This window comes from Arvicanthis niloticus, chromosome 1 (genome assembly GCF_011762505.2).
Source record: "Arvicanthis niloticus isolate mArvNil1 chromosome 1, mArvNil1.pat.X, whole genome shotgun sequence".
NCBI classification, from domain to species: Eukaryota; Metazoa; Chordata; class Mammalia; order Rodentia; family Muridae; genus Arvicanthis; species Arvicanthis niloticus.
This window is the reverse complement of record NC_047658.1, coordinates 161,669,772-161,690,314: the sequence shown is the minus strand read 5'-3', so window position 1 is coordinate 161,690,314 and position 20,543 is coordinate 161,669,772. Positions and strand designations below refer to the sequence as shown.

The window sequence follows — 20,543 nt, the reverse complement described above, 5'->3', positions numbered from 1 at the left end:
TTATTTTCCTGATGCCAAACTTTGGCAGGCCGCTGTTAACTCCTTCAGAACTGATACATACTGCTAACAGCCTTGTCTTTCCCCACGCTGCAGCCTGAACTGTCTGGGGCCACTTCATCTAACAGGCTGAATTACCACACAAAATCAGATGTGCCTAAGGAAGAAAAACCTATCCTGGGAAAAGTGAAGAACACCGAGCCTGATAACCCCCTTCAAAGATCCCACAGCCCGGTCTTTGTAATGAGCTGTTAAGGGATTCCCATATCCCTAAGGGCTAGTAAGTTTCTGCATTCCATTGATTAGAAAATAAAACCTTTCAGCCAGGGTCTTTAAGTTTGGGTTGGATTGTAGAGAAAGTATTTGCCTAGAAATGGTAGAGCCATGGCTTGCCCTGTGTCTCTCAACAGTCCTCACGCTTCTCACCCCACCACACACACACACACACAGAGAGAGAGAGAGAGAGAGAGAGAGAGAGAGAGAGAGAGAGAGCAAAACAGCAGCAGCAGCAACAGCAATGTGACCCACTTTGCCAAACGCTCACCAAAACAAACCACTCTTTAAAACTAAGTTAAAAACCTCTCTCACAGCTGGGTCTGGACCTCAGATAACGCTCCAGCCAGACTCAAAACCTCCAGATGCTTAGTGGGAAACTGATAGGAAACATATTGTTTGCCAGATAGAACACTATGTGTGAAGTCAGGACTGCAGCAGCCTCTAGCTCCAGAGCAAAGCCGTACAGGTTAGGGTCCCTCTCAACGTCCTCCCATCCCTCATTCTTGGTGGAGGCCCGTCTTGTCCAGTCCACCACTTCCTCTAACACTTTCAAACATTTCTTCCCCACCTCTGGCTGGCTACAACTGCCACAGGTCAGTGTGCGCCCTTCATGCTGCTACCCCACCACGAGCCTGGTTTTTGTTTTGCTTTGCTGCTTGCCCATTAAATTCTCTTCCGTCACTGTACCTCAGCTCTCCTTAAGCCTTCACATGAACTACGGCCCTGTGCACCGTGTACAGCCCTTCCTCTAGTTCAGTGGAACATCTTTTCAATTAAAGCACATTCTCCCATATCGGGTTTCTTTAAGTATTGTGGGAAATATGCACAATATAGGCAAAGTGGTCTCCAGGAAAAGAGAGGGGGGATTAGGAAAGGCAAGGCAGGGGTGTGTGTGGGGGACCAGAAGAAAAGGAGAAAGATGCAAACACCCCAAGCAATTTTGCTTTTGAAAGGGGCATTAGAGTGGAGCCCCCTGAATCCCCATCCCTCAGAGTTCTCTTTGTAAATGTGTGTAACAATAGCCTAGAGGAATGAACAGGTCCGCTGCCAAAAGAAGGGGATGCCTGATTCAGTCAACTGGGACTGCAGAGGTGTAGGGTAGAGGACTGGGGGGGGGCAGCTTTTTCGATGCATAACCCCCCCATCTCATTGCTTATAATTAGTGAAAGAAATCAGAGCCACTGCCAATGTCTGCGGACCCTGAATATCATAAGGGTAACGTGGCGTCAAATATCTTAACATTCATAAGTGTTATGGCCTGCAAATAAAGCCTGTGGATTTATGACTGGGGAGCTTGCCAGCGAAGGACTGGGGCACATTTCTTTCAGCAGGCCTGTTGAGGTGCAAGTCTTTGGTTGTAAAATTAACCATTTCCTTCACAAACGTGCTCAATTGTAAATCCGAGTTGAAGACTTACTTACATGGTTGCCAACATCTACTTCCTTAATAAACTTACACACACACACACACTCCAAAACAAAACCGTGGAGAATCTTGGTCAGTCGTCCTTTTCAAAATGTTGAAATGTGTCGACAATGTTATAAGTGTGGTCAAAAATATCATCAAATTCTCCTCCCACCAAGACTAAGAGGCTGACACCCACCTCCTTGGAAGCTTACTCACTTGGCAACTTCAAGATTATTTTTTTAAGGGAGTAAATCATTCCCTGTCTAGTCTCCTCCCTGCCCCCAATACAATGTCATCTACTTCCTGTGCAGGAGAAAGCATCTGCTAAATCCAGGTTGTCCCATACTTAACTGCCAATAAACCAACTTCCACATAACTTCCAGACAGCTGGGGGAAAGGTCCTCAGGAGTTTTTAGTCACGGTCCTAAACACGCATCCACACAAAAATTTGCAGCTGTCCTTCCTCGGCAGTGCATTTTAGTGTGATTCGGGAGCCCCTGTTGAGTAACATCTGACCAAAAACGCAAAAATCCTCTCAGAAGGCCGGAGGACTTCTCGGACAGGCTCTGAAGCCAGTCTCTATGTGCACCTGAGCACCTTGTGGGATATGAGAAGGTGCTCAGATCTTGAAAAGCACAGCCTGTGCTATGACCACGGAATGCCAGTTCTCCAGCACTCTCTCTAAAGCAACCCCTCCCCATCCCCCCTTTTTAACATCAGGTAGACTTGCAGCAGTCCTGTGCCACTAAGCACCATTCTTGGTGTTACTCTAGGAAACCTTCCTGTAACTTTTCCACAGCTCGCTAAGAAACAGAAAGGTAGCCAACAGCCAGCAGCAACTCCAAAGGCAACCCTCTCAGAAAAAGGAAAACTCCAACATGGTGGTTCTCAAAATCTTTTAAACATCTAAGGTAAAGCACAGCTGTCAAAGCTGGTGTCCCCAAAGCAGGAGCAGAGTCCCCCAAACCAAGTCTCCTGGATGAGCCGTTTAGACCCCAAATGCTACATTTGTTTCTGAGGCTTCGGGAAGCCTTAATATCCTCAAACTGCAAAGCAGTAGTATATTAAATTTATAATCATTAAAATATGACTTGCTGGCTGAATACTGAGCCCAAACATGAAACCCTAACTTATGAAGATTAGCACAGAAGACGTGCTGCAGAGATTAAAATCTAAACATGCCTGCCATAAATATTTCTGAAGGACAGGGAAACAATTAGCATAAATACTAACGAAGGCTGGGAGCACCTGTTCTTCTTCAAGGCGATAAGCATTTTATTGTTCTCTATTTAAAATGTAATGACCTGTGTAATTACAGTAATATTACATTGTTATGGAGGGGCTTGGAATGTCACACTTTGAAGTGTTGTCAAAACAATCAGGGGTGAAGGTAGGGGGGTGGGAAGACAACAGGGAAGGTCCAACATTAACCCTTCACACACCAGGGTCTCAATCTTTTGTGTCAGGAAGGATTATGTTGTTTGAGTGAGGCGAAAACATCCATTTTTCTTTTCCGGGCAAGCCAGAAAAAAAGAAGTTGCCTGGCTAAGTAAAACCTCCTCCCTAATGAATAGGGCTCCCTCTTGGTTTCCTGCTCCATTCCAAGTTCAAAAATGAATTCAAGATGCTGCTCACTTATCTGCTCAACCTAGTAGCAAGCGGCGCCGTGGAAGAGCAAATACCCTTGGGTAGAGGAAGCCGTAGAGAGTGCTCTCTCACACACGCACCGAGGTGCAGTGCCTACCACTGCACCCCTGTGTCTTCTTGTGTGCTACAAGGAAAAGAAGAAAAGTAAAACTACCCCTCTTGTCAACTTTAATACTGTGACCATATTCTCTGGAACACGAACATTGCCAAAGCCCTAATATTGACACTTCCAGGCCTTCCCATCCGCTGGAATAGACTTCTCTTTAATGTATTTTTCTATCTGAATGTATCCTCTTCATAAGCCATTTCTATTAATGTACCAAAGATTATAAATTAATGTTCTGAGGAAATCTTTGTCCTTCTAAAGTAAAAATCATTACTATCAAGCTTTTACAGATTCTTCGGCAATTAAAAGATTGTTCTAGAGATGATGTGTTATTCATCAAAAGTCGATTTCGTGATACTTCTTAATTCTTTACATTCTTAAGCAGAAAAGCAGAAACCAGGGTTCCAGAGAGTCTTAGTGGGTCCTGGTCATAAGTAATAGAAAATAGAGCAAAAAGCACCCCAGCCAGGAGGAACAGAAGAGAATGAATGAGCTTATCCCGAATTTGTCTTTACAATTCACACTCAAAACCAGACCCTATGAAGCCCTAAGAATTTCAGACCTGGGACTGCTGGCTTGCCTGTAGGTTCCACCCCGGGCTGTATGAAATCTGGAATTGCAAGCTGGCCCTAGACCGTCTAGAGGGACATACACCCGCCTCTCAGCTCCTTGCCAAGGCTTCACGCGGCAGCCTAAATAAATAACTTCAATTTCCGAGCACACAGCTTAACCAGGTAGAAGAAAAAAAAAAAAAGAGTAAGAAGAGGCAGTGTGCACAAAGATGTCTGCTGGTGTTTGACACACAAATACTAACATAACAGCCTACTGGGTTTAGAAATGCTTTCTCGGAGTCAATCTGATGTCACAGCACAGGGCCACCCGCTATGTCCACAATTAAAATAACTAGACGCTGTCTCTTCCTACGAAGCCCACAAAGGGGGGTCTTAGGTTGGGAACCTTCCTTGTCTCACCGGGAAATCATTTATTTGCTTTTAACAATTTCCCTGTTTCCTGATTACATCACAACACAACTGTGTGAGTTTGGAGTGGTGGTGTGGCAAGATCGCCAGCGGTCATGGACATGCAGTTTGAAAAGGGTCAAGAAAGCCAACACGGCTGCCATTAAAGCTCAATATTCAGATGGTCTTTCGGGTGGCTAAGTGGATTTTAAAATAAAGTGAAGGAGGTCTGCGTTCTAAAAAGAAAGGGAGGAGGGGAGGAGGAAACTCCCAGGATTACTTTGGAATGTTGCTGGGTCCAGTTTGCTAACGCGCTGCGATTCTTTAAGATCCCACCAGCTACCAAGAAAAACACCAGGCGCTGCTTCTGAGGCCGCCCAGAAGCCTCCGGAAAGCGCGGGCCCTACTGGACGAGGTCGGACTGTTACCTCTGTCCCGGCTTCCACGGAAGGCACGGGCTATGGGCAAGGGGTGTGATTGTTTCTGTCCTAGCCATTTAAAAAAAAAAAAAAAATTACCAGTCTAGCATGCTTTTGTCATTCTACCAGAGCCCGGGGGCCGGGGTAGGGGGAACAAGTCAAACCTGATAGTTAATATTTTAATGCTTAAAAACACTTGTAGATCTGACTGATCCAATCCCAGCACTGCTCAATAGTGGGCATATTATTTCAGATTGCCACCTTGAATAAGCGGGAAAAAAAAGAAAAACAAAACTAGTGTGTGTAAACACGAGGTAGGGGCCGCGGCCAGAGGTGCAAAGTGACAACCCTGGGAAGCCAGGCACTAACGCGCCTTGTGTGTCTAGAGCTTGGCAATCCAGCCTTTTGGGGGGGAAAAGGGAGGAGGCAGGGGACAGTGTGAGAGAAGAGGGCAGAGGCCCCGGAGGAGGGGACAAGCAGGAACAAATGTCTGCGGTCAATGCCGGAGGTGTGCCGCAGAGAGCGCCCGGGGAGCCTGGCATCCCGCGCTGCCCTGGGCCCTCCAAAGTTGAGTGGCCGATCTCCAGAAAGGGAGGCATCCTCCAGCCTCCTACACCTCCTCGAAAGCGCTCACCCTAGCCTCTGCCTGCGCCCCAGGGGCCCACAGGGAGCTGATCAGGGAAAGGAAGGCCTCCACACCCCATCCGAAGGCACCGAATTTCCCTTGACACAAAAGTCCACTCTACAGGCCACCCTGACTACACGCAAATCCAGAAGCCCAGCCACTCGGGCCTCCCCGCCACGCACAGCTCGCTGCTAGCAGCGTGGGGCAACCAAACCCTGCCGGGTTTGCAAAGAAAAAGCACGCCCAGGGCCCCCGGGCCTGCGAGGGGACCAAGCCTGGCAAGTGTGACCTTCCCGTGGAAGAAAGGGCCAAGAGGCCCTGGAGCCTGCGATCGCCACTAAAAAGCTAAAATGACTGGCTGGGGCCAGAGCCGGGCGCTTCCGCAGGGCCGAGGCTGCGCGCTCAACACCGCGGCTCCTGGAGCCAAAAGCACCGGGAACCCGCGCGGCCCAGCCGGGCCTCCCAGCCGCCGGCAGCCAAGGGGTTAACCTGGGGAAAGCCCAAGACGCACAGAAGAGGGAAGGAAGAGAGGGAGAAGAAAGAGCCACACAGTCCTCTTCCCAGGGACAAGAAACAAACACCACCAGCAAGGGGGGAGGGGGAAATCAGAGCTTTTAAAAAGAGAGAAAGAAAAAAGAAAGAGAGAGAGAGAGAGAGAGAGAGAGAGAGAGAGAGAGAGAGAGAGAGAGAGAGAGAGAGATATTAAAAGTTCAGATTGGCACCCCAACAGAGTCCTGCCTGAGATTTTTTTTTAAAAAGTCTCCCCGAATCGCGAGGCAAGCACAAGAAAAGCCAGAACATGGCGAAGCGCAAACAAACCCAGTCCACAAAAGGCAGAGAAAAAAGTTTGGAGAGTTCGGGCCGCGATGGGGGGGGGGGGGAGGGGGAGGGGCGGGGCGGGGGAGGGGCAGGGCATGCGGGGCCGGCAGGCGGGCTGGGCGGGGAGCGCGGTGGCACTTACGGTTCGGGCGGTGGGCGAGAGCGATCCGTTGGGGAGGTAGGGGCTCGTCAGGTCGGGGATCATGATGAAGGGGTAGCCGGGATACGGTGGCCCCTTAAAGAGCCCTCCATCTTGCCTCTTGGCCGCTAACATGGCGGGGCGGCGGAGGGGACGGCGGCAGCCGCGCGGCGCGGGAGAGAGCGGGAGAAACTTTTTAGCAAGTGTCCCCCCGAGGGCCCGCACGCGTCCCCGGGGCTCACAGGGTAGAGTGGGTAGGGAGTATGGCGAGGGCACCCTCCAGGCCGACCCCGGGGAGGGGGAGGGGACGCGATCGCGTGGTTTTGGGGGCGCGCGGGGCGCACTCACCTTCTTCCAAACTTTCCCGGGATTTATCTCGGAAACTTTCGGAGCGAGGCGGAGGCCGTCTTTCCGCCTTCCCGGAGGGGCGAGGTGGGGAGGGAGAGGGGTGATAGCCGCGCCGAGGGGGTGCGGGGAGGGAGGGTCGGTGGAGGAGAAAGGGGTGCAGAAAAAACACGGTTACAAGTTTTCGCAGCCGGCAGCCCGGGCCACCGTCCGCGCCGCCCGCAAGCCCGACCCGCCTCGCCTCGCCTTCCAGCCCGGCTCTCTCGGCCCGGGAGCCGGCTGGAGCCGCCCGCCAGCCCGAGGGGCTCTTCCTACCTCGGAATCGGAGGAGCTGTTTTGATTCGTCTCTGATTCATTGACCAGCGAGGACTTGACATCGGCTAAATCCCTCTCCGCCGAGGAGTTTTCCGAGTTCTTCTCCTCCTGCTCGCCTTCGTCTTTGAAGGAGATCAGCTCGTCGTTAGCGCCTAGGTCATCTCCTCCACCGCCGTTCAGCTGCGGCATCTTTTTTTCACCCACCACCAGCAATTTTGGAAGAAAAATGAAGGAGGAAGAAAAGCAAAAAAAAAAAAAAAAAAAAAGTTTTGCGAGTCCCCCCCCAAAAAAATACTGCAAGAAAAAGACGAGTCCAAGGTTAACTTTTTTCCTGCTTTGGGGGTCTTTCTCTCCTGGGGAGGGGAAAAGAGGGAGGAGGGGAGGGGAAGGGGGGAGATCTTCTGCACGCGTGAGTTTGGGTTTCTTTTTTCTCTCGTTCCCAAGGATCCGATCAATGTGCAAAAAAATAATAAATAAAAAAGGGGGGTTAAAAAAAAAAACAACAACAACAAGAAGTCAGATATAAGAGCAAAGGGGGGGGAAGCCGAAGACACCGAAGGAGCTCGTGCCGCTCGGATTTGAGTGAGTTGAAGTTAGACTGAGCTTTTCAGTTCAAAGGCGGCGCTGATTGACAGATAGAAAAAGGGGGATCGAAATCCGGAGGAACGGAGTAGTCTGGGAGCGGAGATTATTGACAGGGCGAGAGGAACACACTCGCCTTAATGAGATGCCAGGGGGCGGGGCCTTCCCGGTGACGTGTGCATAAATAAACAGCCGGGGTGGGCGGGGCGGGGGCGGCCAACAATGATCCTTTGGGCGCCGGGAGAGGGAGCGGGGCGGGCCGGGGCCGCGGGAGGCGCGCGGGGTGCGGCCTGTGCGCGGCGTGCGAGCCCGGCGCCCGGACGGTGCGGGCCTCGCTCCTGGAGGGGGCGGGTTCCGAAAGACAATGCGGACCAGGAGAGGAGGGGAAGGGGGTGGCAACCCAGTCCGGAATCCGAGCCCGGGAAGGCGGAAGGAAAGCCCACTTGGGGGGCGGGGATGGGGAGAGGCCCAGAAAAAGTGTGAGCTAGAAGTCCTGAAGACCGGGTCCGGGAGGGGAGGACTATAAACACAAGGACGGGGTGCTCAGTGGTTAAGCCTCCGATGAAGTCGGCCGCACTGGGGCGGGAAAAGACACGACTGGTCCAAAAGAAGGCTCACCCCTCTTGCTCTGAGAGAACCTGGGGAAGAGGAGGAAAGGCTGGGCCATTCAACAGGGAGGCTAACCCACACAGGCTCTCCCCTCCCTTTTTTGTTTAATGACAGTGAATCATGTCATTGAATGTAAAGTCTCACTAGGTTAAATATGCCAAGAAGGCGTTTTATCCAAGAAAACAAATACTATAGATTTGTCTGGGGTATTAAAAAATATCCTTAAGGAAAATGTAAAGTTTTTTTTTTTTTTTTTTTAACTGACGTTGGAAGTAGGAAGTGATGTAGGATCCAAGTCCTTTTTCGATTTTAGAGGTGAAATGTTTGGGCGTTAACAGCTCCAGGGAAAATAAAAGTGAAAGTTCACCACGCCCTGGGGATGAGTGGGGCTGGAGTTTTTCTCCAAGAGGGTCTGAGATGAAATGCCCTAAGGCTCTATATGTTGAGGACCCTGACAGGAGACAGTCACCAAAGCTGGTCTGGAAGCCCTTGGGGAGAGAGGTGGGCAGCCCAGAAGTTGAGACTGGTGTTTGTTGGTTGTTAGGCTCCAGTGAGGGCAAACTGAGTTGCTATGAAATGGTGAAGAACATTATGTTAAAGAAGAAAGGCGAGATCCTAAAAACCGGGTTGCAGCATAGTAGACTCAGAAGAGCCTTTTCCTTGCAAATACCCAACGAGAGTGGACTGGGACGTCCAACAGGAAAGAGGAAGGAAAAAATCGGAAAAGAAATAATGAATCAATAGGACTGGCAATTACCATTAGGTGTGACGTTATTCGGGGTCCACGCCATGTTAAATTAACCCACCCTCCCCTGTAACAAGCCCATCTGTTGTAGGTTTCCAAAAAAGTGACCGATTTACCGTGTAATATTTAGAGAATTTGAGGTTTCAATAAAACTGTTCTACAGGCTAAGGCCTTAGAAAGAAGACAACGGAAAACAATGTGTCTGAGATTCACAAGGCCAACGAATTCCCCTGCACTGGGGAAAAAAAAACAAGCACATTTGCACACTAAAACAGAAGATGCAGACAAAATAAGGATGGGGTGGGGGAGTGGGGGAGATCACCATCCCACCCCCCAACTTTCATATTCATCAGAAAACCAGAAGGAGGGGGAAAGCTTGGGGGGGGGGAAAGCAGAACAAATGTGTACATTTCATCGGCCGGATTGCATGGGACACAGAGCAGAGGACTAATTAGTCTCAGCAGGTAGGACTAACCTTCAGACTTCATAAATAAATAAGACAGCACAGTGTCTAAGAGGGAGAGCAGAGACAGAAAGGGGAATATTTCAAGACACCAAGTAAAAACACGAAGCATGAAGTGCAGCTTCGTCTTGAATCCGTGTACAGATGACTGAGCAGTCCCCTTCCTGGGTCTTTCCACTGGATGCCTTTAGATTACACTTCTAGCCCAACGTGTGTAATTTAGCTAGCAGCCTTATACACTTGCTAATTGCTACCTGAATACATTCTGGACCCAAGTTGGTCTCTGTACAGTACAGACTTTACCAAGGTCTGTTTCAGGGCTTATTGACATAAATGAGAACACTTTTATAGTAACTCTGTTTTATAACCAATTCTTAATTCTAAAGGATGGGTTTGGATTCTGTTTGTATTTTACTCTAACCCTGATCTTAATCAAGTTGAATAATGGGGTCTTCTGTGCTCCTTATGGGTCCGGTTGTATGATAAAAGCTTATGAATATACTAAATCAAAATTGTTAAAGCATTGTTGTCTTGAACCTATGCATTTTATCATGTGTAAATAGGATGCCAAGAGCTTTTGTTAGTGACCAATACCATCATCTACTTTGACATAACCTTATTTTTTCATTCAAAGGGAACCTTTGAATCTTCCCTTAAATCTCCAACTTAATTAAGCAATTAAAAGTTATTCCTTGACAGCTCATATGCCACATTTAATTTCATTGTCTGGTGCTATAAAAAGGCCTGGGGAGAGAAAGCAGCAAGTTCTCACTGACTTCTATTCCCTGTTGTGGCCTGTGGTGGTACCCAGATGGGTAAGGGAGGACAGGGCAAGTACTGTCACTGCAGGAAGCAAAAGATAGATAGATAGATAGATAGATAGATAGATAGATAGATAGATAGATAGATAGATAACAAAAAGCCAGGTTGGCCCACCATGTGGACCTGCAGTTTATAGATTTAGCAAGAACTCTTTAGCCGTCAGTTGGCTCACATCCAAGTGTTGAGGTACCTTCTCTTTATGCCCCGATGACTCTTAATTTAAATGACTGAATTTTGACCAAATGGCAAAGATGCAAGAGAGATACCAGACTGGTCCTGATGTTGGATTGAGCCTTCTAAGGCATTTGGACATCCTTGTCTTTGCATGTGGGAATGGGCAAAATGAATGGAAAGGCCATTCTCTCATCTTTGGGAGCCCCTTCCTGGGCCATCCCAGGTCCCCAAGTTTCAGGCGGTTCTGCAGCCCCACTCTCTCCTCTCTACCCTTGCTCCTGGCTTCTTGGTCTTGCCTATGATCTTTCTTCCATTAACTCTCTCCTAGTGGGTTTGTGTTAATGTTGGCAATCCATATATTGCCTTAAAATTTAGATGACTAAGCTAGCCAGACATGACTCAAGTCTGTGATCTTAGCCCTCGGGAAGCAGAAGACTGATATATACAGCAAATGATAGAACGGCCAGGTTTGCTACATGAATAAGTAAGTAAATAGGTTGCCTGGGAGCTGGGTGTGTGTGGTTCCTAACTGTGAATGTGGAAAGATGGCTGCTGGTATGTCAATCACCCTCTAGGCACAGGGAAGTGGTGGGGGTGTGGTCACTGAAATACAAGAACTATGATAGTAGGTTGACCACGAGCCACGTAACCTGTGGCTTCTGTCCTGTATCACCTGGGGGTGAGGAGGGGCGATGAGATACGGATATTTTCTGGTGTGCTTTTTAATATTCAAAATAGTCCATGAGTCTATAGTTTTCTCCTACACTAGAATAGTTCCCAAAGATTCACAGCACCCCAGCAAAGAAGATAAGCCATGCTAAGAGGCTGGCTTTGCCTCTGGGAACCCATAAATATTCCCAGACTTACACCTTCTGGAAGCAGGGATTTCATGTTGGTGGCAACAACACTCAGCTCCTCCAATCCTATGCAAGAGTCTATTCAAGTACACTTGACATCAGCATGAGATATTCCTGAGACGTGTGCATGCACACTTGTGTGTAGGCATATGAGTTTGTGTATGCTTGTGTGCACTCGTGTGTATGCATATGCATTTGTGTGCATGTACACTTGTGTGTTCACATATGTGTTTGCATGTGTTTCTGTTCTTCTGTGATTTCCCTTTACAGATCCAGTCTCCAAGATGGGTGACCTGTCACCCACTGAGTTAGACATATCTTAGCAGGGAGTGTGCTGACAGAGGGAAGAAAAAAAAGTCATCTGAAAACAGAAGGAAGCTATAAAATGGGGGGGATGTTTAAAAGCCAAAGTCCTAATTCCACTGAGAGATTTTTATGTTTGCTTTGTCTTGTGTGTGATGTGCATTTATTTGGATGTTTGGGGTAAAGAAAACTCCTCCCTTAGCCAACACAGGAACGGACACCTGGGCTTGGGTGTGGCTCAGTTGGTAGAGGGCTTGCCTAGCACACAAGGAGACCTGGGTTCAACCCTCATTACTGCATCAGTCAGAAGTGGAGGTTCATGCCTGTAATCCCAATGTTTAGGGGACTTGGGGGACGGCGAAAGACCCAAAGTTTCAGAGTCATGTTGTGCTAAATAGTTTGAGATCAGTCTGAGATACATGAGACCTTACCTATAAGAGATAGATCGATAGTTGGATAGATAGATAGATAGATAGATAGGTAGATAGATAGATAGATAGATAGATGGAAAGATAGATGGATAGACAGATTGAAGGACAGATAGATGGATGGTGGGTGGGTAGATTATAGAATAGATTAGCCAAACCTAACAACCTGAGTTCAAACTCCAGAACCTACAGGTTGGATGGAGAAACCAACTCCTATGAGTTACTCTGACTTTCACGCATGCATCATGTCACAAGAATACCAGCACACACACACACACACACACACACTCACACACACTCACACACACTCACACACACACACACTCACGCACACACACATGCACGCACGCACGTGCACACAGACACAAATAAATATTTTTAAATGTTTAAAGAGTCTTCAAAGACACCCAAAGATCTTCAGCTCTGGCAGGAGGAATTAATTGTAGGCAGGACCCAGCAGACAGATGTGCTTTTCTTCTGGAAAGGCGTGCCCTCCCCTTGAAACCCGAAGGAAAGGCTTGTGTTCTACCCTTCTCCAAAGCAGCTGACCTGTCCACCTTGCTTCAGCTAAAAACCCATTAAGGTAATGAAGGGGCGACAGTGCCCACAACCTAGTGGGGACACTTACACTTGTTAGGGGTTGTGTCGCCACATTCATAAGTGATCATGATGGCTGTAGATGCCTGTGAGGAGAGCAGCTTCCAAAAGACATCAGTGTTCTGGAAAGAGTTGCCTTTTATCGACAAGAAGTCTTTTAACCCTAACAGTAACGAAGTAAGGCCAATAAATGAAACATTTACTGTATAACTTGCTTTATTTGGGGGTGGCATATGATTCCTTGCCATTGCTAGAAGACGCCTGTGCACTAATTTGCTCCCTAGAAATCTCGCTTGCTACAGTTACACGGCCGTGACGTTTTATCGCCTGAAGCCAAGTCTGCATAAGAACTTTCTTAAGACATACTTACCCTAATGCCAGGCTACAGGAGCCAGGCTGCTTTTGTACGGAGTTATTTGTGCTTCCTTGACATACAGGGCAGAGCCTTCTTTGCAGTCATTGCCATAGGGTAGGTCTAAATGTTTCTGAGCAGGGAGAAAAAGGAAGGGAAAAGGCGAAAAAAGTTCTATAGAAGTTGATCTTGCAGAATAATTGCTTGTGTGTTTAACATATGAAAATAACAATGCTTTGTTTTTGTTTTCTTTGTTTCATTTTCCTGTGAGTTGGGTGTGTGTGTCTGTGTGGGTGCAGGAGTGTGTACAGCGAGGTTAAAGGTCAGCCTCAAGTGTCCTTCCGAGGGACCCTCCACCTTGCACTTGTTGTTCTGTTGTTGTTTTATTTGTTTTGTTTTATATTGGTCCCATTGGTCTATAACTTGCCAACCAGTCTGAGCTGGCATTTGAGAAAGCTCTAGGGATCGTTGTACCGTTTCCATCTCCCGGGCACTGGAATAACAAGACCCGATTTTTATGTAGGTGCTAGGGATTGAACCTTGGGTCCTCATGCTTGCACGACAAATAATTTACAGATAAAGCCATCTCCCCAGCCCCACTGGGTTTTCTTTTCCTTTCCTCTATTAGAAAGAATGCTTCACTGACTGACCCCACCCTGCCTCACAGAGTATCTTTGCCAATTCAGACGTAGTGCCATGTTTAAAAGTGTCTTACAAACCAAAGCAACTTTCACAAAAAATAAAAATAAATGGGGGCACCTTTAAACTGAGCCAGTCTTGTAAGGTGGTTTATGTGTGTCTAGGGACACAGAAGGTGAAATTTCAGAAGACCATACCATTGTTCCTTTGTAATTTATCTAGGTGTGGGCTGACACACCTGCCTGTGGCCAAGAGCATCATGGGATGAAAGAGGTACTGCATCCTAAGAGATGCTCAGACTCAGATTGTGAAAGTCCAAGGCTTCACCCTAGGAATTCATGCTCCATTGGTCCCCTATGTGTTCAGAGTAAGGTTGAAACCATGTGGGTTTAATCGCCTGAGTGTGGATCAAAATCAACAACCTTTCCTATTGTAAAATCCTGATTATTCCTGCTCATTCAGGATATGTGTGGATCATGTTTCCTAATGAAACATTCTTCTGGCTGAGAGAGAAGAAGCAAGTGAAGTGAGTCCCAGGGTCCAGAGTGACTTTGGATCTCACTATAGACAGCAGCCTGCAGCACAAGGTTCATCGCTGACAAAGCTTCCAGTTGACTGTCATCATGAGCAAACTCGGCTTTTTCATAGCCTGAGGGTACACTGTAAATACCCAGAGCAGGCAAGAAGGCATTAATCGTTATTCCTTAAAGATTCCCAGAGAGTGAGAAACTGAGTGTTTCTAATCACACACACACACACACACACACACACACACACACACGCACGCACACACACCAGGCACAGGAGACACAAACATAACCAAACGACAGAAGATTTTGTTTCATTCTTTTAATTTAAAAATAAACAATAAAGACAGAGTCAGACATAGAATAGCACATGCTGAGGATGCATGGGTTCTATCCCCAGCCTCACACGGAAGAAAAGAAACAAAGTAACAAATAAGTACTTAGTTCCACCTGGACCTGTTCCTGGAGACCTGCGCCCAAGGCAAGAATGGCGATCCTAGAAGGGGCTTGTCCTCCTACAAAGCCAACACAGACAGAGAACAAATACACTTAACCCCGAATACAGGGAAGGAAACCGAGATTCTAAGAGATTCAGGTGTCCTGTAGCTGCTACTTGGCCAGACCAAGAGTTGGAATTCAAATTCTTTAACCCCTAGACTAACTCTGCTTTGCTACTGAAACCTGGTCAAGTCAACAAAAGAATCAGCCTCATGATTTATGTGGAGAGATGGCTTGGTGATTAAAAGCACAGGCTGCTCTTGCAGAGGACCCAGTTTAGTATCTGGCGTCCACCTGATAACTCAATTGGCTGTAACTTCAGTCTCCGAGGATCCAGTGCCCTCTTCTGGCTTCTGTAGGCACCAGGCACACCACATGTGTGATACACAAACAAATGCATTTAAAACATTCACACATGCAAGATACATCTTTTAAAAATAAATAAATAAATAAGATTGCAATAAAAAGGGAAATCAATTATTTTAAAGCAATCCAAGCCAGGCTGTGCTTTGAAGTAGTTAACATTGTTTTGAGAGGCGTTCACCCCGACTTAGCCCTTTTCTGACATGCCCCAGGGTCTCTTTCCAACATACCCCTGCTTTACCTTAAAATATTGCTGTGTACACTGAAGCTTCTCTGCTCTGTCAGCCTTGCGGACGGGAGGTCTCGGTGGGGGAGTAGACAGTCATCCTGTGCATTAGCTGATGCTGAGCAGCATCTGAAGTCTCTACCACAGTTGCCAGTAGCAACTCCCTTCTTTTTGGTAATCATAAGGCATGCAGAGCTGGGCATGCTGATTATTGGGCAGAATGCTCGCCCGACATTGGGCCCTGGGTTGGATTCCCTGCGCCACATAACCTGGGCATGGTGGTACACTTTCAAGGACTACCTCAGCTACAGGGTAAGGTTGGGACTAGCCTGGGTTACATGGGACTTTGTCTCAAAAAATAAACAAACAAAATCCCTGCAAAGGTTGGAGGTGGCAATCTCTTCTGTGCTGTACTCCCTGGAAGCTTCCAGGAGAAATGTGATCTCTCTCTCTCTCTCTCTCTCTCTCTCGCTCTCTCTCTCGCTCTTGGTTTTTTTTTTTTTTTTTTTTTTTTTTTTTTTTTTTTTTTTTTTTTTTTTTTTTGAGACGGGGGTTTCTCTGTGAAGCCCTGGCTGTCCTGGAACTCACTCTGTAGACCAGGCTGGTCTCGAACTCAGAACTCTGCCTGCTTCTGCCTCCCAAGTGCTGGGATTGAAATGTGATCTCTTTAGCCTCCATTTTGTTAACCTCCCCCTCCCCCTTCCCTACCCCCTTCCTTTGGCAGAGATTACCACATGCCATTGAGACCCTCTTTGGGTCTACATAATGCCAGGCAAGCCAGTTAGTAGAGAAGAAGCTGATAATATTTCACATTTGAGACAGGGTCTGGTGTAGCCCTGGCTGCGTTATCCATAAGGCCCCATTATCCATAAGGCCCCAACTCCTGATCCCCCTTCCTCTGCCTCCCACCTGCTAGGATGGCAGCCCCACACCAGCACACTCAGCTCAGTAAATTCATTTTCTATCCGTAAGGGGTTCACCAACACGCCTTCCTCACTGGTTGGGGGTGGAGGGCTACAGCAGAATGACCTGGAGGAGTTTTTTTCAACATGACCCACCACTCCTGCTGAGGAACCATAATGTACAGAGGGGACCTCACCTGCACCAGTGAAATCTTCGCTTCCCCTTGTGACCTTGGGCCCATCCATAAATCATCTGACTCCTTCCTCGTCTATAAAGTGAAGGTGCAGTATCTACGAGTCAGGGTTATTATGACTCAGTCAACAGGCATATAAAATTAATATCCTTGACCACTGGCTGTGGCCTTTCCTAGGACGGTCTCCATTTTTCCTTCCTGGACTCCAGAGGGCCTGGAATACCAGGACTACCCAAGTCCAGGCACCTGGAAAGCCTGGCTTCTCTCTCACCCTGTTCCTCTCCTGGGTAACTTAGTTTAAATGCTGCAGCTTCCAACAAGGAAAATCTAGCTTGCCCTGAAGGAGGCTACGGTCCTCCAAAGATAAGCAGGCCTTTGGCTGTGGGGACCTGATAGGACTCCTTTAAATGGCAGAACTTCAAGGGAGGAGCAGCCCCTCAGAAGGCATCTCTAGCCAACCTCTATTCTCTGTCCCTCCAGCTAAGTCCCTCCCACCCAGTTAGAGCAGAGTGCGGATTTCCAAAGCCCCCAAGGCTGCCCTGCTCAATTGCATAGTCATTGGATAAGGCTCCGGCCTTCAGCAAGCACTAAGAGTTCCAATGAGAAAGGCCAGCCACACCCCCACCCTGGCCCCAGCTTGGCTTTCAACAGAAGGCCACCAAGGAGCATGAGCTCTTGTGAGCACTAGTTTGCCTCCAACCCCACAGGGAAGTGAGGGAGTCTGAGTCCCAAGGGAAGAAGCCAGTTCCAGTCCTAGTGCCCAGGGCAGGGGATTGCCCCTGGCTTCTCTTCTGACATTGCTACTTTTAGGGAGAGAACAAGGACCCCTTTGAAAAGAATGAAGCAGGGTTTATACTGTATCAAATCTCTAGATTTGTACTTTACATCTCCTGTTTTAGGTTGGGTGTGGCAGTACATACCAGCATTCAGAAGGTTGAGCCTAGAGAGTGCCACATTCAAAGCCCTGAACTACACTGCAAGACACCGTCTCTCTAAAATAATAAAACAGAGACAAAAGACAAACAGCATACATAAGACTTATGATTCTTTAAAGCAAGGGGGGACTTCGGTTTTTGTTTTGTTGTTTTGTTTTTGAGATGGGGGTCTCATGTAGTCAAGGATAACACTAAACTTCTAATTCTCCTGCCTCTAATTTCCCAGTGCTAGGACCTTCATACCTAGCTTTATGGGTTGCTGGGGAATGAATTCAGGACTTTGTGAGCACTAGGTAAAGACTCTATCAACTATGGCACATCTTCACGGTTTCTTTTTTCTTTCTTTCTTTCTTTTTATTTTATTTTATTATTTTATTATTATTATTATTATTATTTTTTTTTTTTGGTTTTTTGAGACAGGGTTTCTCTGTGTAGCCCTGGCTGTCCTGGAACTTGCTCTGTAGACCAGGCTGGCCTCGAACTCAGAAATCCGCCTGCCTCTGCCTCCCAAGTGCTGGGATTAAAGGCGTGCGCCACCACCACCGCCCGGCTTCACTGTTTCTAAATGATACTTTTTGTTAATATTTGTCTTACGCTTACTTTTTAAGTTGTGTGTGTGTGTGTGTGTGTGTGTGTGTGTGCATGTTTAGGCATGCATACCATGGGACACACATGAAGATCAAACATTGACCTGCCAGGGTCAGTTCTCTCCTTCTTCCATGTGGGTCCCAGGGACCGAACTCGGGCTTTGCAAGAGTGTCTTTACACAGTGAGCCTGTTAGGTTATGTACATTTCCATGTGTGAAGTAATGGGTTTCGTGACAACATTTGCATCCACACATCATTGTCCTTAGCTCACAGTCACCCTTTATTACTTGCCCGCCTCTTTCTGGCCCTGTTCCTTCCTCTAAATAGTCTCCTGCTGATTTAATGGTGTGTGTGTGTGTGTGTGTGTGTGTGTGTGTGTGTGTGCAGTGGCAGTGCACACCTTTAATCACAGTGCTTGGCCTGGTCTATGGCGTAAGCTCCAGGACAAACAGAGCTACACCTGTCTAGAAAAACAAAACAAAAATTCGATATTCTGCATTTTTAAAGTGCAGACCCTGCATAGAGAGAAAATGTGTGAAGCGTCTCTCTGAGTCAGCGCCTTTCGCCTGGCATGATCATGTGCAGATTCAGGGTGTCCCCCCTGAACCCCGAGTGCTGAGCATCCTTCTACTGACCCCTAACGCTCCCTAGTGAGACATCAGCTCAAATCCTTTACGGTTCCAAAAATGAGTCGTCTTGCAACAGTGACGATGGCTTAGCAGGTAAAGTTGCTTGCAACAAAGCCTGACTATTTGAGTTTCATCTCTGGACCCATAGAAGGAGAGAATCAAGTCTGATTGTTGCCCTCTGACCTCCACACTTGAGTCTGATGCACGCACATATGATTCCCCTTGCACGTAAACAATGGAATGTAATGCAAATGAGATATTTTTCCTATTGAGTCATAAAGATTATTTTATGTGTGCATGGCTGAATGTGTCTGTATACTACATGCGTGCAGGACTCCAAGGAGGCCAGAAGAGGGTATTGAATCTCCTGGGCCTGAATTGTAGGCTGGTATGGTACTGGGAAGCAAGTCCAGGTCATTTGCAAGAATACTAAGTGTTCTTAACATTTAAGCTGTCTCTCCAGCCCAGATACCTTTGTTTTTTGAAACAGGGTCTCTCTCTATGTAGCCCTGGCTAGCCCAGAACTTGCTATGCAGACCAAGATGGCCTTGAATTCACAGAGATCCATCTGCCTCTATCCCCTGAGTGCTGGGATTAAGGGAATAAACATCACCGTAGCAGGTAAGAATTCTTTCCATAAAGATGTTTCGGTAATTTTTCTACGTAGCTGCTTTCTTGCTCTCATAAAGGCACATAAGGGCATTTTGAAAACAGAAAACAAATCTTAGCTTCCTTTGTGGTTGGTATGGTGTGTGAAGAAGTTGTTCCTGACTGAGAAGACATTTCCAGTGTGACCATCTGAAAAGCTGCCTTTTTTTTTTCTCTCACGTACAGATTAAATGGACTAATTTTGTTGTCTTTTTATTAGTTTTAAAAATCAGGCCCAGTGAGATGCCAGGTCCATTGTTAAGGCAACCTTGTTTAAACCAGAACTGGAATATAGTCACAAGCTTCTCAGCGCACTCACGAGCGGACAGGGGTGGGGTGGGGGTGGGGGTATGAAAAGGTGGGGGGTGGGGGGTGAGGGCAGAGGACACAGCAGGGCAGAGAACACATGGAATGGAAGGAGGGCACAAGGAACTGAGTATATCCCACACCTACGTCCAAAGTCATATTTCTGCTCTCACCTTCTTCCGTTCTAAAATCCTTTTCCCTCGCCACAGCCCTATGGAGTCTGTGTCCACAGCCATTAGCATCGTAGTTCCAGAGCCCCCTGCTCCCAGTCAGCCCACCAAGGAATTCTGAAGCACATTCACACACACTGAGGTTGAGAACTTAAACTTGATACAGCCAAACCCTTGGAGTTTGTAGTTTCTCTTCCCCTGAGATTGCCCACATTTCCACTGACACCCACACCTATTTGGCTATAGAGCAAGTTCTGCCTCAGAGTGGCCTAAAGACAGAGATGGGTGCTTGCCCTCCAGCATCCGGGCTGCCCCACGCCAGCGTTACTCCATGTGGGTAGCTCCTTCCACAGGAAGTTGAACCAGGTTCAAATCTGATTCCTTGTGAGCTGCACAGCTTTGACAAGGGAGAGCCTACTGTCATCCCAGATGGAAGTTGCCCATTGCAACTTCGGCATGGCATGGATCCCAGAAAACCTTGCGGTTGGAGCTAGGGAGTTCAGCCATCACCTCTCTTTGCTCAACTTTATTCCACAGGGTGAGGTGCCCACTTGTGCTGTTGGGCTGGAGACCCCCCCCCCCCCACATCCCAGAAGCTTTTCCTGACATCTACAGGTCTCTAGGAACAGAGGATGGCTTGGCTCTGCTCAGAAAGCGGGTGAGGTGCATCCCCCGCAAGCACTCCAGGTCCTCCTAGGGCCCCTGTTTGTGCTTCGATTTTAATAGCCCTGCAACGGTCCTGGACACTGCAGGCAAGAAGGGGAAGCAGGCATGCGTCCTTTGGAGGAAACAGCTTTGCAAAGCGAATTGAGAAGCTACTTACCCCAGGCTGTTCCCAGATGCTTTCCAAAATTTCTTTACTTTCCTTTTCTTATCGCTAGGGATCAACCCCAGGGCTTTGCATGCCAGGTAATTACTTTCCCAGTACATCC

General features: G+C 47.7%; 1 protein-coding gene and 1 long non-coding RNA gene across 51 annotated transcripts in view; one reads left to right on the top strand and one right to left on the bottom strand.

Annotated features, from left to right (window-relative positions):
- The window catches only part of Tcf7l2 (transcription factor 7 like 2), a 191,837-nt gene extending 184,594 nt beyond the window's left edge, over positions 1-7,243 (bottom strand). For all 49 annotated transcript variants that reach the window (XM_034515831.2, XM_076924778.1, XM_034515872.2 and 46 more), the window contains exons 1-3: positions 7,055-7,243; positions 6,743-6,809; positions 6,398-6,522 (exon numbers count right to left, since the gene is read on the bottom strand). In XM_034515831.2, coding sequence (XP_034371722.1) covers positions 6,398-6,522; positions 6,743-6,809; positions 7,055-7,243 — 381 coding nt within the window. The remainder of the gene's footprint in view (positions 1-6,397; positions 6,523-6,742; positions 6,810-7,054) is intronic.
- On the top strand, positions 6,376-7,360 carry LOC143439195 (uncharacterized). Of its 2 annotated transcripts, none has more exons than XR_013107561.1 (2): positions 6,376-6,433; positions 6,930-7,360. It is a non-coding gene; the product is annotated as an uncharacterized LOC143439195 (long non-coding RNA). The 2 variants fall into 2 exon arrangements; XR_013107562.1 differs by having other exon boundaries at positions 6,378-6,433; positions 6,993-7,360.
- The last annotated feature ends 13,183 nt before the right edge of the window (positions 7,361-20,543 follow it).